Here is an 18077-nt window from a genome sequence, read left to right as displayed (position 1 = left end):
CAAGACATTAAAAAGATGAAGAATGAAATAGAAGAAATGTATTCACAAGAAATACAAAATAAGCTTATATTCCTCAAACAGAGGTCCTATAAAGTAGGCAGTAAGTCTATGAAACTTTTAGCCTTTAGACTGAGAAAATAACAAGGCAACAGTCCCCCCCCTTGGCCAATTAGTGACAATTATTCAAATGTAGGTTGCTTGGATTAATGAGAGAGAGAGAGAGAAAAACAATCAAATCAAAAAGCCTAATTTGCAGAAAATGTAATGGACTGAGTTTATAGGTCCTTATGGGAAAATTGTTGCTTGATTTCCTTGTGGGGGACAACAAGCAGATAACACTGTCTGCAAGATTAGGAACCCCCAAACAAAAATAATTGAACATAAAGTAGAAGAGATACAAGATAGTTTTGAAATGTTTTACAGAATCCTACACTCCCAACCACACTTTGACAATGACTTACAGATAGACACATTTTTTAACTCACTGAACTTATCCACCATCACTGAAGAACAGAATGAGATGTTAATCTCAGAAATTACCAGAGGAATTAAATACAGCTATTACTAGTCTAAAAGCAAACAAATCCTTGGGTACGGACGGTTTCACCTCTGAATGGTATAAATCATTTAGAGAACAGATTATCCCAAGTTTACTTGCAGCCTGTAACTGGGCATTTCAGAAAGGTGAGATCCCCTCCTCGTGAAGAGGGGCTATCAGTTCAGTTATACCGATGGAAGGGAACGATGGACTAGATTGTGGCCAATAAAGCAGATCACGGTCCTAAATTTGGATTACACACTATACACATCTATTCTAACCAGAAGAATATAAAATATCTTACCAGAGCTCATTCACTTAGACCAGACAGGCTTTATCCGACAGACACACTCAGTACAACATTAGATGAACATTACATACATATCCAAGAGAATAAGGTAGAAGCCATTGTATTGTGCCTGGATGCTGAGAAGACCTTTGATTCTGTCAGATGGTCCTATATCTATTCCATGAGGACATTATTAAAGCATTTCAGGCATTATATGATAGACCATCAGCAATAATTAAAATCAATGGTGACCTCTCAAACCCATTTGTATAAGAACGGGGTTTGACACAGGGATGCCTGACCTCGCCCCTCTTCACCCTATTTATAGAACCCCTGAGTCAATGGATTAGACAGAATAACAACATTAAAGAGATGGAAATGGAGGGAGGAGAGAAGATAGATGAGATTTCAGTTTAAAGCATGGGCAACAAGAGGCCTCTCAGCCTTCTGTACTTTAGTACACAAGGGGCCACTTCAAAGCTTTCAAGTACGGTACTAAGAGAGAGCCAAGGATTAGAATGTCAAGATTCCCATTAATATCTCAAAATATGTCACCAGTTTGATGAAATCATAAAGGTGGAGGACTCGGAGACTATAGAACATGGCATATTCAAATATTAAATATCTGCTTATAAATCAGAAACATGCAGCAAAACTATCTCCAGGCTATACAATGGCTATACAAAGTCCAAATCTGAAAATACACTATACTGTATATAGAAGGAGAAATAGGAAAGGGAGGGTAACATGGTCATTTCTGTGGATGAGTGGGAAACCCTATGCCAATTACAATGGAAATCAACAAGCTATTTGACTTGTAGGGAATTTGGATGGAAAAATATTATGCAGTTCTTTATCGCTCTACAGAAAAGACATCTGGGTAATGGAATGGAGTGTTGGAGATTATGCGGGCCTAAAGAAGCAAACCATTAGCACATATTTTAGGAATGCCCTAAGCTTGTCCCATACTGGCAGGATGTGCATAAATGCATGGTAGACGTATTTAGTGTTGATGTCCCATTCAGAGGTGAGGCCCTGTATTTAGGGAACATTACATTTGATCTCAGGGACGCTTTAGACAAACACTTGATTGGGATACTTCTAGTAGCAAGTAAGAAAGCCCTCACTAGAAAATGGTTACAACCGGAGGCACCCATGTTCAATGATTGGATAGATGTGATTCCCACGGGAGGCCAGTATAAAATTTTTTAAAAAATAAATAAATATATATATATATACAAAAAATGTATGCACTCACTAACTGCAAGTCGCTCTGGATAAGAGTGTCTGCTAAATGACTAAAAATGTGATACATGAGGTCTTTGTGATGGAGAGACTGACCTTTTCTCTGAGAAAATACATTCATAAAGATTTGGTTGAAATGAGTATATAACACCGTTAAGATCTGATTTGGTTTAATGGTCAAAGTGGAAAAAATGAACATCCCCCTGTTCAACTGTTAATAGTTACTGTAAGAAGAAAAAAACGAGAATAATAAAATCATCGTGATATGCAGAATTATTAAGACCTTTGATCTATTTCACACACTGAATTTCTGAGACTCACTGAATGCCTTAACTTTTGTTTTTCAAAAAAAAATGGTGCTCTTTTCTTTTATACTTTCTATTGTTGACATCCATGTACATTCCATGTATGGACTTAGTGGTGTGGCGTGTCCCTGAGGGATGCGTTGCATGAATAGACTTGCTTCTGGACTATTGGCAAACTATGAATTGGTGTAAGAGAAGTCTCAATGACAATGCAAAAATGTATTGCGTGTCTGAACGGGAAGAGTGTTAGGTCTACTCACCATCGCGGTTGGAGAGCAGCTGCACCAGGCCGTTGAGGCAGGTGTCCCTCACCTCCCCAATGTTGGTGGCACAGCGGCCGATGGCCTGGATGGTAGCAGCCACAAAATCTTTATCATTGCTTTTAATGTACGTCTGCCAGAGAGAAAACATGGAGTGAAGTTAAGCCACTGTAGGCAGACCTGTACTGTACCTCCATGCACCCCTTAGTGACAAATGTATCCAAATACACAGGAAAGCACAACAAATGATCCTCCTCATCACAAATGGCAGTCAAGCTAACCTGGAAACGGTGACAGAAGTCTTATCCATTTTACTGTACCTGAAACTCTCTCAGGATGGTGGATATGTTTGTCTCGTTGGCCAAATTGGTCAAAACCTCCAGCTGTCAAAACAATCAAGACTATGATTAAAGTTCTGAAATGTCAACTTGTCGCAGCGTACTGTAACATGAAAGGAATGCATGTCAACGTGAGAGGTGTTTGGTCACCTTGAGGACTTTAATCTGGGTTGGGTCTGTGGAGCGGATGTAGAAACTATTCAGATAGGGCTCAAACATCCCCTGGGGAACACAGAGACAAATAACAGGTATCATTTTAGATTGTGCTGCAGACCCCATGCAGTACCTCTGAGGCGCCAAACAAATCAGCCCCTAAACAATCTTGAATCCATTTGACCATTCAATACAGCCCCCTTTTGCACCCTTTGGAGATATTGTTGGAGTTATGACTCACCCTTCTCTTGATGGACATCGTTGCCACATTCTGAAGGACGACATATTGCACTTCACTACATGGGGATAGAGAGGAGGTGGGGGGGGGCAGGAAGAGTGAGAGAGAACATGAATATCATTAATTGCATGCAGCTGCCTCTCCACACACACACACACACACACACACACACTATGAGATGTAGCTGTTGTCACGTCACACAGTGACAATACTGAAGTCATCCCTGGGCAGATGGATGTAGCCTGTTCTCTGAGCAATTTCATGGTGAAATTCCCTCGTTGCTGACTGATGACCTCATCACTGTGCACGCAGCTCCACAACACCATAAATAAACTAAAGAGCAGGGGTTAGACAGACAGGATGAGACACAGCAATTTCCTTGCTTTTTGTGACATTGTTTACTGTTTGTGCCTGTTCTTCTCTATGGTCCCATTAATGTGGACTCTAGATTAGAGTTATATTACATCTGAGAATGAGAATATTATTTAAAGGAATAGGCTATTGTGACACCCTGCAATTGAAATTATAATAATACTCAAACACATTCAAACAATATAGAAAGTCTGATGTACAGGTGTAGGATCTTAATTTGATCACCCTGTTGTGTGATTATTTTCCTGCAAAACTGCAAACTTGTAGTGTATTCAAGGTTTAAAAAGGCTTCTAAAGTTAGTCATTTCCACCTTAAAATGTCAGACTTGATTTGCTCTAACAAAAAATGTATCAACCCCTGCAATAATGTCCATTAATTATTATCCACATAATAATTCCCATTTCCTGTTGCTGCAGGATTATTTTGCTGCTGTGAGAAACTGGTCAAATTAAGACCCTACATCTGTAAATTAACGAGACTAATATAACCATAGAAGTTATGACAATGTAGTTGATAAGAGAATAGTCAAATTCTATAACAAATTTAGAACAGGGTGTTGAGTTTCTCGAATGGAAAGAGAGCACTGTCTCACGTCAGATAGCATGACAACTCTGTACTGAGTATAGATAGTTCATGGCAACGCGTCGGTTACAAATGGCTCAATCTCTGGGAAGACAATGGGAAAGACAGGTGACACTGACCTGTGACTCCTCATGAGGCGCACCAGAGCCTTGGCAATGACGCCTACCTCCGCTTTGGGTGCCAGGTGGAAATATAGCTGAGCCACAGCCATCACCACCTAGAGAGATGAGAGAAGGAGGAAGAGAGAAAGAATAATTAGTAGTAGTAGTAGTAGTAGTAGTAGTAGTAGTAGTAGTAGTAGTAGTAGTAGTAGTAGTAGTAGTAGTAGTAGTAGTAGTAGTAGTAGTAGTAGTAGTAGTAGTAGTAGTAGTAGTAGTAGTAGTAGTAGTAGTAGTAGTAGTAGTAGTAGTAGTAGTAGTAGTAGTAGCAGTAGTAGTAGTAGCAGTAGTAGTAGCAGCAGCAGCAGCAGCAGCAGTAGTAGTAGTAGTAGTAGTAGTAGTAGTAGTAGCAGTCGTAGTAGTAGTAGTAGTAGTAGTAGTAGTAGAAGTCGTAGGAGTAGTAATAGTAGTATTATACTCACTGCTGCGTTTCGGCTCTGCAGTAGGGGCTTGGTATTCCTCAGCAGTAGCCGGTGGTCTGGGTCCATGACGTAAGGCTTCCTCTTGACAATGGCAGTCGCCTCAGTCTTCTTCTTCTCCTTCTCCTCGTCTTCCTCATCTTCGGTGTCATCATCATTATCAGAGCCATAGAAGGCGTTCTCTCCACCACCCTCCTCCAACAGGGATTCCTATAGAGAGAGGGAGGGATGAGTGGAGTAACATAGACACACACACACACGCACGCACGCACACACACACAACCACGAAGACACAGTGTGTGGGGATCTGCTGTACTCACGTTCATGTTGGGGTTGAGGAACTGCGTCCGGGCGTAGCGCGTGAGCATGTTGATGATGACCACCTGACCCCACTCCTCCACGTCGATCAGCAGGTTACACAGCTTACGGTAGTTCTTATGGATCAGGTCTATGCGCTCAGGACACACCTCCTCAAAGGCCATGACAACACTACCTGCCACTAGCTGCAGGCACAGTCAGAGGGAGAGAAATTCTGTAAGTCCTGTAAATACCGTACGCTCAGAAAACGCCCATATGTTTACTTTGGCAGAGGCATGTAAGTATCATTTTCACACTTAACACAACCTGATACGGTACCATTCACCCAAGCCTGTAATGCCACCTATAGTCCAAAGCAGAACATGGATTTACCTGAGCTTATGTTTTCAGTCATAGTTTCCCTTGTAAAGGGCATACAGGGTTGGCTAATGGGAAATATTTCACCTACCGTGGTTTTATCAGCCAGGAGCTTCTCAATGACCTCAATCAGACAGTCCTTCTGCTCTGGGTCCAAGCTGAGAGGAGACAGGAGACATGTGTCAGGAAGACAAGGAGCTGGATTCTCTCTCTCTTTCTTTTCTCTCTTTCTGTCTATATCTCTTTCTCTCTCGTACAGACACAGACCCCCCCTCCCTGTTATACCTGTAGAGTTTGGGGATGGCGTGAGCGGCCGTCTTCCTCACATAGGGGGACATGTCGGAGGCAGCCTCTTTGATGGCCAGCATCATGATGGGAACGATGATGGTGACTCTGATGCTGGAGAGCACACGCAGAGCACTGGCCCGGATCAACTGGTTAGGGTCCTAGAAAGAGACGGACAGAGACAGAGACAGCGCTTCATGGGTCTCCCGGTCACGGCCGGCTGTGACACAGCCCGGGATCGAACCCAGGTCTGTGGTGACGCCTCAAGCACCTCACTTGGGAGGCCCACATATGGCTATTCTTTACTGCTGGGAGGCTCTGTAGGTCCAGTGTGGATTCAGTGAAGTGTCACAAATAGCATGGCCATCGACCATGGAGAAACCTACTGATATGCTACATGTGTCAAGCCTCAAACTTTTTGGACCTAGTTGTGTTGTTGTTGCTGCCTTACATGTGGCAGCGAGGATAGAGTGACAAAAAACGGAGAACTCTAATCTCAGAATTAACTATCGATTGGCTATTAATCTGTGAGAGAGAGAGTGGAGGGAGAGACCTAGCTATTTTTGATTAACCTCCGCTAGTATCTCCTCTCAGCTAGGAGAGCATGTGAAACAGATGGTTATTGTAAAATGGCTGGAGAGAAATCCCCTGCTCCTGCTGTGTGTTTGTGAAGCAAAAATAAATACATCTTACGACTTTGATATTAGAACTATCTTCGTCTCGTCATAACAACACCATAGGATTTCTGACATCATGTCATGTGTTCCCAACTTAATGGACCACCTTTACTCCAGAGGAGTAGATAAAAGTTGCCACTGACCACAGGTCTAGGGACATATATCTTTGTCTCCCTCCAATGGTTAAGGTTAGGATCAGGGGTAGGGTATCTAATCCTAGATCTGTGGTTATGGGCAAGGTGACTGACCTTCAGGCCTCTCTGAAAGGTTGAGATGGACAGCAGAGCCAGATCCTGCTGCTCCTCAGCATAGCGCACCAGGTACACATAGACCAGCTTCTTCACCTGAGATAGTGAAGAGAGAGGGGAAGAGGAGAGAGAGGGGAAGAGAGAGAGGGCGGGGAAGAGGAGAGAGTGAGGAGAGAGAGGAGCGAGAGGGGAAGAGGAGAGAGCGGGGAAGAGGGGAAGAGGAGAGAGAGGAGAGAGAGGGGAAGAGGAGAGAGAGGGGAAGAGGAGAGAGCGGGGAAGAGGAGAGAGTGGGGAAGAGGAGAGAGTGGGGAAGAGGAGAGAGAGGGGAAGAGGAGAGAGAGGAGAGAGAGGGGAAGAGGAGAGAGAAGGGAAGAGGAGAGAGAAGGGAAGAGGAGAGGAGAGAGAGAGAGAGGAGAGAGCGGGGAAGAGGAGAGAGAGGGGAAGAGGAGAGAGAGGGGAAGAGGAGAGAGAAGGGAAGAGGAGAGAGAAGGGAAGAGGAGAGGAGAGAGAGAGAGAGGAGAGAGCGGGGAAGAGGAGAGAGAGGGGAAGAGGAGAGAGAGGGGAAGAGGAGAGAGAGGAGAGAGAGGGGAAGAGGAGAGAGAAGGGAAGAGGAGAGAGAAGGGAAGAGGAGAGGAGAGAGAGAGAGAGGAGAGAGTGGGGAAGAGGAGAGAGTGGGGAAGAGGAGAGAGAGGGGAAGAGGAGAGAGAGGAGAGAGAGGGGAAGAGGAGAGAGAAGGGAAGAGGAGAGAGAAGGGAAGAGGAGAGGAGAGAGAGAGAGAGGAGAGAGCGGGGAAGAGGAGAGAGAGGGGAAGAGGAGAGAGAGGAGAGAGAGGGGAAGAGGAGAGAGAAGGGAAGAGGAGAGAGAAGGGAAGAGGAGAGGAGAGAGAGAGAGAGGAGAGAGCGGGGAAGAGGAGAGAGAGGGGAAGAGGAGAGAGAGGGGAAGAGGAGAGAGAGGAGAGAGAGGGGAAGAGGAGAGAGAAGGGAAGAGGAGAGAGAAGGGAAGAGGAGAGGAGAGAGAGAGAGAGGAGAGAGCGGGGAAGAGGAGAGAGAGGGGAAGAGGAGGGGGGGGGACATGACAGTACAACACACCTTTGGATATATCTCCCAAAACCTGCCAATTATCAGTCTACAATGCTTCTAGTAATTTCCATTCACTGGCATTCATTGGCAGTCTATAAGCAAAACCAACACCTTAATATTTGCCTCGCTTCCACACTTAGTTTCACATGAAACAGAGCAACATTCAGTCTAGATGCAAGACAACCTAAACATAGCCAAGCCTTCAATTACTCTTGTGCCTCTATATTGTTTGCTTCATTGTCTGCTTGAGATAATTAACAAAATGAAAATAACGGGCAATTTCTCCAATGTAGGTATTAACAGTTCGATATATAGGCCTATGCACGGCTCAAAGATCCAAAAAGTAACACTCGGGCCAGACAATACCCCCCATAAAAATTAATTGAAGCGATCAATGTCTAATGTATATGTGACCTCAACTTCATGCTACGGTATATGTAGGATGGCTGGCTGGCTCCAAGACTTACCTCGATGTTCTTGCAGGCCACATTCTTCACCACGGCTGGGAAGAGGTCTGAGGCATTCTTCCCTCTGGCGATCATCTGGAGATCACAAACATAGTACAGAATGGTCACACACTGGACTGCATTGTCAAAACCGTCAATTTAGCCGTATGTTATTTGATTAGTGAGAAACTATGAACACTCAAATGCATAGCAGGAGACAGTAGCCTGAATCTCAAATGACAGTGTGGGCTTTAAAGATATAATGTCCGTATGGAATGGAGTCAAACATATGGTTTGATATGGTTAAATGTATTCCGTTCTAGACATTACAATGAGCCCGTCCTCCTATAGCTTCTCCCACCAGCCTCCACTGTAGTACATTTTCTGCTGTTCTATCGTGTATGCAATGATGTTGGAGAGAAAAAAAACAGTGTTTGTTGTTTGCAATAACTCTGTTGTTGTGATATCCCAAACTGACATGGCAGTTTTAGCAATTAAGGATTCCAGCTTTAAAGGTAAACCCAGCAATATGACATCATCATACACAGCCTCTTCCTGTTTGAAACATTAAAGGGGAATAACGGCACATTTAGAAAATCTGTCTATGTCCCTAAACCCTTCTGACTCCTAGTTAGACTGTCTGTCAAAGTGCGCACCTCTCTCACTCAGGGAAAGCGAGGTAGAGCTAGAGCATTCTGTACGTAAATCCGAGACACTCCATTTAGTATGATATGTTACGTTTTGTATGGTTTCTATTAATTAGTGGATGACAATCACCCATTTTGTATGATATGTTACGAATTACAATTCGTATTAGCGAGGCTAGGGGTTAGGGGTTAGGGTTAAGGTTAGGGTTAAGTTTAGGAGTTAGGTTAAAGGGTTAAGGTTAGGGTTAGCTAAAAGGGTTAAGGTTAGGTGAAGGATTAAGGTTATGGGGAAGGGTTAGCTAACATGCTAAGTAGTCGCAAAGTAACTAAAAAGTAGTAAGTCGTTGAAAAGTTGCTAATTAGCTAAAATGGTGAAGTTGTCCGTGATGAAATTCGAACTCGCAACGATGTCACAGTTCCCTCAGCCAGAACCCAAAAGCAGACCAGGACAAGGAGAGTTGAACGAAAGTGAGGGTTTATTCGGATACAAACAAAAGGTGCAGAATATTCCAGGGACAGAGCGGGCGGCGTGGATGAGTAGTTGGGGGTGCAGTGCAAGGTCCAGTGATGGCTCGGCAGCCGCCGACCATCAGGCAGAGGTGGGGTGAAGGTTCCGGACGTGTGACTGCAGGTGAAACAAAAACGGAGGTAAGGACACAAAACTCAACAAAGTACAAAACAACAAAAACTCACGCTAGATACTCTAACTGATACGCAGATACACCTACTGTTCATGGCTAACGATCCGGCAGGAACTGGATGTTGGGCCAGAGCCTAAGAAAGGTGCTGATTAGGCCCAGGTGTGCAGATTGCTAATGGGAAGCAGGTGCGGAAACCAGAGCGCTCCCCGGAGCGTTCCCGAACCCTCGGGAAACTGGAGATTACGACCAGGACCCGACTCAGACAGCCGGGATCGTTACAGTACCCCCCCTCCGACGAACGCCACCGGGCGGACTCCCCGGAGCGCCAGGATGGAGGCGGTAAAAGTCCCTGATGAGATCCGCATCTAGGACCTGTCGCCGCGGAATCCAACTCCTCTCTTCAGGACCATACCCCTCCCAGTCCACGAGATACTGGAAACCCCGGCCCCGCCGTCTGGAATCCATAATGCGACGCACCGTGTAGGCAGGACCACCTCCGATCATCCGAGGAGGAGGAGGAGGAGGCGGAGGAGGCAACAGAGGACTGAGGAAGACAGGCTTGAGGCAGGAGACATGAAAGGTGGGATGGACTCTGAGCGTCCTCGGTAGTTTGAGTCGCACTGCCACTGGATTGATCACCTTCTCCACCACAAACGGACCAATAAACTTCGGTAACAACTTCCTAGACTCAGTCCGTAACGGAAGATCCCGTGTGGCCAACCAAACCCTATCTCCGATGGTATAGGTGGGAGCGGGGGTCCGGCGACGATTCGCCTGGAGCTGATACCGGTCCGAACCTCTAAGGAGTGCCTTTCTGGCCCGATGCCAGGTCCGGTGGCAACGACGAATATGGGCCTGAACAGAAGGCACAGAGAGCTCCTTCTCCTGAGAAGGGAACAGGGGAGGTTGGTAGCCATACAGGCACTGGAAGGGAGACATCCCAGTGGCAGATGTAGGGAGAGTATTGTGGGCATACTCAACCCAAGGCAACTGAGAGGCCCAGGAGGTGGGGTTGGAAGAGACCAGACAGCGTAGCGTGGATTCCATCTTCTGGTTGGCTCTCTCCGCCTGACCATTGGATTGGGGGTGAAAACCAGATGTGAGACTGACTGTAGCTCCAATGGCCAAACAGAAGGACTTCCAGACAGCAGAGGTAAACTGAGGGCCACGGTCGGAAACGATATCACTGGGCAAACCGTGGACCCTGAAAACCTCCCTGACCAGGATCTCGGACGTCTCCGAGGCAGAGGGAAGCTTGGCAATAGGCACAAAGTGGGCGAACTTGCTGAACCTGTCCACGATAGTCAGAACGACCGTGTTCCCCTCAGAAGCGGGCAACCCCGTGACGAAGTCCAGGGCCAGATGCGACCATGGACGCCGGGGAATAGGAAGGGGGTGAAGTAGTCCAGAGCTGGGCCGATTGGTACTCTTATTCTGCGCACACACTGGACAGGCAGCAACAAAACCCCGAGTATCCTCGGCCATGGCAGGCCACCAAAACGTCTGCGAAGAAACGCCATAGTCCGAGCCACGCCAGGGTGACAAGCCATCTTACTGGCGTGGGACCATTTGAGAACAGCAGGACGAACCGACTCAGGCACAAACAACCGACCGGGTGGACCGTTACCGGGACCGGGCTGAGTCCGAAGGGCCGCCAGCACCTCCTCCTCAATCCTCCACATAACTGCTCCCACGACGCAGTTCCGGGGGAGAATTGTCTCGGTCTTGGACCCACTCTCCTCCGTCTTGGAGAACATCCGGGACAAGGCGTCCGCCTTGCCGTTCTTAGATCCAGGTCGAACGTCAGGACAAACTTGAATCGTCCGAAAAACAACGCCCACCTGGCCTGACGGGAGTTGAGACGTTTAGCCGATTGCACGTAAGCAAGATTCTTGTGGTCAGTCCAGACAATAAACGGTTGCTCCGCCCCCTCCAACCAGTGGCGCCACTCCTCCAAGGCAAGTTTCACCGCGAGCAGCTCCCGGTTACCCACATCGTAATTCCTCTCCGCAGGCGAAAGGCGACGAGAGTAGTAGGCGCAGGGATGGAGTTTACTGTCCGTGGAGCATCGCTGCGACAGGATGGCGCCAACTCCCACATCAGACGCGCGTCCACTTCAACGACGAACTGACGGGCCGTGTCCGGTTGAGAGAGAATCGGTGCGTTGGTGAATCGCCTCTTCAAATCCAGAAACGCTCGATCCGCCTCCGGATTCCACTTGAAGGTCCTGATGCTGGAAGTCAAGGCAGTTAATGGAGCGGCCACACGGCTGTAATCCCGGATGAATCTGCGGTAGAAATTCGCAAACCCCAAAAATCTCTGGAGCTGCAATCTCGTACCGGGCTGGGCCCATTCCAGAACCGCTCTAACCTTCTCCTGGTCCATCCTAATCTCACCCCTGGAGATGATGTACCCGAGAAAGGATGTCGTGTGGGCGTGAAACTCGCACTTCTCGGCCTTCACGAACAGGCGATTCTCCAATAATCGCTGCAGAACCTGCCGGACATGCTGGACGTGGTCGGAAGGTTCCTTCGAGAAGATCAGAATGTCATCCAGGTAAACAAACACGAAGAGACCGATCATATCTCTCAGGACGTCGTTCACCATACTCTGGAATACCGCTGGAGCATTGGTCAGTCCAAACGGCATCACCTGATACTCGAAGTGCCCCATGGATGAGTAGTTGGGGGTGCAGTGCAAGGTCCAGTGATGGCTCGGCAGCCGCCGACCATCAGGCAGAGGTGGGGTGAAGGTTCCGGACGTGTGACTGCAGGTGAAACAAAAACGGAGGTAAGGACACAAAACTCAACAAAGTACAAAACAACAAAAACTCACGCTAGATACTCTAACTGATACGCAGATACACCTACTGTTCATGGCTAACGATCCGGCAGGAACTGGATGTTGGGCCAGAGCCTAAGAAAGGTGCTGATTAGGCCCAGGTGTGCAGATTGCTAATGGGAAGCAGGTGCGGAAACCAGAGCGCTCCCCGGAGCGTTCCCGAACCCTCGGGAAACTGGAGATTACGACCAGGACCCGACTCAGACAGCCGGGATCGTTACAAACGAGTTGCTAGACGTTCACATTATACTCCAATTTATCCACCCCGACCAACCACCCTCCTTTTGTTTTTGCCTTAAGTAATCATCTGTCTTATGTAACCATACCAAACGTAACATATCCCACTAAATGGAGTTTCTCAGAATTACGTACAGAATATTACTAAATGCTCTGAGACCAGGTCGTCACAGGGTTAATACAGCCCCCCACACACTGCAGCACTAGATATATCTTTGCATAACGCAAATCTACGAAAAATATAAACGTTCTGTCACAGCAAAAATACTAAATTGGGAAGGTCCAATCGATTGTGAGATATGGCATATACATTTTAAGTGATACATTTGGGTCACGGGTTCACAATTTGACCTTTTCTGAGATCTCTGCCCATCAAGTGGCGCAGTGGTCTAAGGCACTGCATCGCAGTGCTAGCTGTGCCACTAGAGATCCTGGTTCGAATCCAGGCTCTGTCGTAGCCGGCCGCGACCGGGAGACCCATGGGGCGGCGCACAATTGGCCCAGCGTCGTCTAGGGTAGGGGAGGGAATGGCCGGCAGGGATGTAGCTCAGTTGGTAGAGCATGGCGTTTGCAACGCCAGGGTTGTGGGTTCGATTCCCACAGGGGGTATGAAAAATAAAAAAATAAGAAATCAAGGAGGAAAAAGCAACCAGTTTATGCAACAAGACACACAGGAGGGGGCTGCTAATAAAACACATCGCACCGGCAGTTTTCAGAATCGCCTACATCAGAAATTAGCACATCACCCAACCCAACACAACACGCCTTTTAGCCTACTATATTGTCAGAAGCATCATCAGACCTCGGTAGTAGCCTATTTCATCTCTCTTTCAATGCTCTGGAAACCAAGCAGAAAATCCTGTGCTCTAAAGATGGCATCATAGCCACACAAATACATTAGAAGATAATTGTTGATTTGATATATACAGTATTTTGAAACACTGTGCTCACAACATTTATCTCCTAAATGATGTCGCTGTGGAACCCCGCGATCCAAATGTATTAAATAAAATGTATATGCCATATCTCACAAACGATTGGACTTCCCCAATTTAGTATTTTAGTTGTGACAGAACGTTTATATTTGTAATAGATTTGCGTTATTCCAGAAAGTTCTATCTAGCACTGCAGTGAATGGCGGGGCTGTATAACCCTGTGACGTAGCTCTCGATCTAGCTCTACCTCGCTCTCCCTGAGTGAAAGAGGTGCACACTTTGACAGACAGTCTAACAATGAGTCAGAGGTTTCAGAACAAAGACACATTTTCGAAATTTGCCGTTATTCCCCTTTAAGCCCACATTGGGAAGAGCCAATTAGTAGTATTCTTACTAGATATGAAGTTTGTAATTGTTGATGTCAGCATAAAAATATAATGAAATAAACAATGTTTAAATTGTTACAGTTTACTCTCTGTTAGTCAGCACCTCAACAAACATTCTTGGCTGTGCATCAGCTCATGCTTTTTATTGTTGATGTCTGTAATAGGAAGTTGCCCTGTTTCTCAATACTTTGTTATATACCCTTTGTTGGCAATGACACAGGCCAAACGTTTTCTGTAAGTCTTCACAAGGTTTTTACACACTGTTGCTGGTATTTTGGCCCATTCCTCCATGCAGATCTCCTCTAGAGCAGTGATGTTTTGGGGCTGTCGCTGGGCAACACGGACTTTCAACTCCCTCCAAAGATTTTCTATGGGGTTGAGATCTGGAGACTGGCTAGGCCACTCCAGGACCTTGAAATGCTTCTTACGAAGCCACTCCTTTGTTGCCCGGGCAGTGTGTTTGGGATCATTGTCATGCTGAAAGACCCAGCCACGTTTCATCTTCAATGCCCTTGCTGATGGAAGGAGGTTTTCACTTAAAATCTCACGATACATGGCCCCATTCATTCTTTCCTTTACACGGATCAGTCGTCCTGGTCCCTTTGCAGAAAAACAGCCCCAAAGCATGATGTTTCCACCCCCATGCTTCACAGTAGGTATGGTGTTCTTTGGATGCAACTTAGCATTCTTTGTCCTCCAAACACGACGAGTTGAGTTTTTACCAAAAAGTTCTATTTTGGTTTCATCTGACCATATGACAGTCTCCCAATCCTCTTCTGGATCATCCAAATGCACTCTAGCAAACTTTAGACGGGCCTGGACATGTACTGGCTTAAGCAGGGGGACACGTCTGGCACTGCAGGATTTGAGTCCCTGGCGGCGTAGTGTGTTACTGATGGTAGGCTTTGTTACTTTGGTCCCAGCTCTCTGCAGGTCATTCACTAGGTCCCCCCGTGTGGTTCTGGGATTTTTGGTCACCGTTCTTGTGATCATTTTGACCCCACGGGGTGAGATCTAGCGTGGAGCCCCAGATCGAGGGAGATTATCAGTGGTCTTGTATGTCTTCCATTTCCTAATAATTGCTCCCACAGTTGATTTCTTCAAACCAAGATGCTTACCTATTGCAGATTCAGTCTTCCCAGCCTGGTGCAGGTCTACAATTTTGTTTCTGGTGTCCTTTGACAGCTCTTTGGTCTTGGCCATAGTGGAGTTTGGAGTGTGACTGTTTGAGGTTGTGGACAGGTGTCTTTTATACTGATAACAAGTTCAAACAGGTGCCATTAATACAGGTAACGAGTGGAGGACAGAGGAGCCTCTTAAAGAAGAAGTTACAGGTCTGTGAGAGCCAGAAATCTTGCTTGTTTGTAGGTGACCAAATACTTATTTTCCACCATAATTTGCAAATAAATTCATAAAAAATCCTACAATGTGATTTTCTGGAAAGAAAATTCTCAATTTGTCTGTCATAGTTGACGTGTACCTATGATGAAAATTACAGGCCTCTCTCATCTTTTTAAGTGGGAGAACTTGCACAATTGGTGGCTGACTAAATACTTTTTTCCCCCACTGTATTTGGAGTTATTTTCATTAAATAAACACACCCAGTGGTTTATTAGACATACAGTGATGATAAAAAATAAAATAAAATAAAGACTGCATGGGGGTTTTAAAAGATGTTAACCAATTCTCCTATACTGTCATCAAAGTAGAACATGAAACCTTATCCTTTGCGTAACAGTACTGGTGGCGGCAACCTGCATTCGCAGTTGATCAGACTTATATTTGGCCACAAACTTACTCGGCCTAGCAACATTTTTCCCTCCACCTCTCTAACGCTTCTCGGATATAAATTATGCAGTGATGGCTGCTCTGCTTCAGTAGTAAGAAACTGACACCGATAATGAATATTCTCTCGCTTTCTCTTACAGCTGTCGTCTTTAATGGGACGCCTGGGTTCAGTCTTAGGAATGGCAGATATTCAACTTCAATCCCTCAGGCTATTCTTGTTATGAGGAGTACGCCCTCTTCGATTGCAAGCACATTTTCGACAGTAGCAGAAAATGTACTCCAGAAAATAAACTGTTCTGCCTTTACAATTACATAATTAATATCATGAATATTTTAAAGCTACCGTATTCATAATAGATGTCGATTGGAAAATGCAAAGGGTGCCACTGACGTATGGGCTAATTGGGACAGTCGGGAGGGTAACTCAGACAACGAGTTAGAAGACTAACACCTACTGATGGTTGTTGAAGCTAGGACTAAGACCATTTATCAACCACTAGAAGGATATAAGATATACAGTGGGGAGAACAAGTATTTGATACACTGCCGATTTTGCAGGTTTTCCTACTTACAAAGCATGTAGAGGTCTGTAATTTTTATCATAGGTACACTTCAACTGTGAGAGACGGAATCTAAAACAAAAATCCAGAAAATCACATTGTATTATTTTTAAGTAATTAATTTGCATTTTATTGCATGACATAAGTATTTGATCACCTACCAACCAGTAAGAATTCTGTCTCTCACAGACCTGTTAGTTTTTCTTTAAGAAGCCCTCCTGTTCTCCACTCATTACCTGTATTAACTGCACCTGTTTGAACTCGTTACCTGTATAAAAGACACCTGTCCACACACTCAATCAAACAGACTCCAATCTCTCCACAATGGCCAAGACCAGAGCGCTGTGTAAGGACATCAGGGTTAAAATTGTAGACCTGCACAAGGCTGGGATGGGCTACAGGACAATAGGCAAGCAGCTTGGTGAGAAGGCAACAACTGTTGGCGCAATTATTAGAAAATGGAAGAAGTTCAAGATGACGGTCAATCACCCTCGGTCTGGGGCTCCATGCAAGATCTCACCTCGTGGGGCATCAATGATCATGAGGAAGGTGAGGGATCAGCCCAGAACTACACGGCAGGACCTGGTCAATGACCTGAAGAGAGCTGGGACCACAGTCTCAAAGAAAACCATTAGTAACACACTACGCCGTCATGGATTAAAATCCTGCAGCGCACGCAAGGTTCCCCTGCTCAAGCCAGCGCATGTCCAGGCCCGTCTGAAGTTTGCCAAATGACCATCTGGATGATCCAGAGGAGGAATGGGAGAAGGTCATGTGGTCTGATGAGACAAAAATAGAGCTTTTTGGTCTAAACTCCACTCGCCGTGTTTGGAGGAAGAAGAAGGATGAGTATAACCCCAAGAACACCATCCCAACTGTGAAGCATGGAGGTGGAAACATCATTCTTTGGGGATGCTTTTCTGCAAAGGGGACAGGACGACTGCACCGTATTGAGGGGAGGATGGATGGGGCCATGTATCGCGAGATCTTGGCCAACAACCTCCTTCCCACAGCAAGAGCATTGAAGATGGGTCGTGGCTGGGTCTTGCAGCATAACAACGACCCGAAACACACAGCCAGGGCAACTAAGGAGTGGCTCCGTAAGAAGCATCTCAAGGTCCTGGAGTGGCATAGCCAGTCTCCAGACCTGAACCCAATAGAAAATCTTTGGAGGGAGCTGAAAGTCCGTAATGCCCAGCGACAGCCCCGAAACCTGAAGGATCTGGAGAAGGTCTGTATGGAGGAGTGGGCCAAAATCCCTGCTGCAGTGTGTGCAAACCTGGTCAAGACCTACAGGAAACGTATGATCTCTGTAATTGCAAACAATGGTTTCTGTACCAAATATTAAGTTCTGCTTTTCTGATGTATCAAATACTTATGTCATGCAATAAAATGCAAATGAATTACTTAAAAATCATACAATGTGATTTTCTGGATTTTTGTTTTAGATTCCGTCTCTCACCGTTGAAGTGTACCTATGATAAAAATTACAGACCTCTACATGCTTTGTAAGTAGGAAAACATGCAAAATCGGCAGTGTATCAAATACTTGTTCTCCCCACTGTATATAAATTCCAGTCGTACTTTATCAAAGGCCTTTTCAAAGTCAGCTATGAATACCAGTCCTGGTCTCCCATATTTTTCATAGTGTTCTGTTGTCCATGTAAAAAACCTGTCCGATTAGTATGAATAATATCTGGCAATAACTTTTTTATTCTATGCACTATACATTTT

At 45.7% G+C, this 18077-nt stretch overlaps 1 protein-coding gene across 1 annotated transcript in view; it reads right to left on the bottom strand.

The window, feature by feature from the left end:
- Positions 1-2637: 2637 nt before the first annotated feature.
- Positions 2638-18077, bottom strand: part of LOC123487497 (AP-3 complex subunit beta-2-like) — a gene marked incomplete at its 3' end in the record, with an annotated part of 41074 nt that continues 25634 nt past the window's right edge. The window contains 11 exon segments of the mRNA XM_045218706.1: positions 2638-2770; positions 2958-3020; positions 3126-3197; positions 3370-3424; positions 4441-4538; positions 4902-5108; positions 5219-5401; positions 5665-5731; positions 5859-6019; positions 6784-6879; positions 8330-8404. Of these exon segments, the coding sequence (XP_045074641.1) occupies positions 2638-2770; positions 2958-3020; positions 3126-3197; positions 3370-3424; positions 4441-4538; positions 4902-5108; positions 5219-5401; positions 5665-5731; positions 5859-6019; positions 6784-6879; positions 8330-8404 (1210 nt within the window).

Source organism: Coregonus clupeaformis, unplaced genomic scaffold (genome assembly GCF_020615455.1).
Source record: "Coregonus clupeaformis isolate EN_2021a unplaced genomic scaffold, ASM2061545v1 scaf1735, whole genome shotgun sequence".
Taxonomy (NCBI): domain Eukaryota; kingdom Metazoa; phylum Chordata; class Actinopteri; order Salmoniformes; family Salmonidae; genus Coregonus; species Coregonus clupeaformis.
Note: the sequence above shows the minus strand (reverse complement) of the source record. Positions and strands in the feature narration are given on the sequence as shown.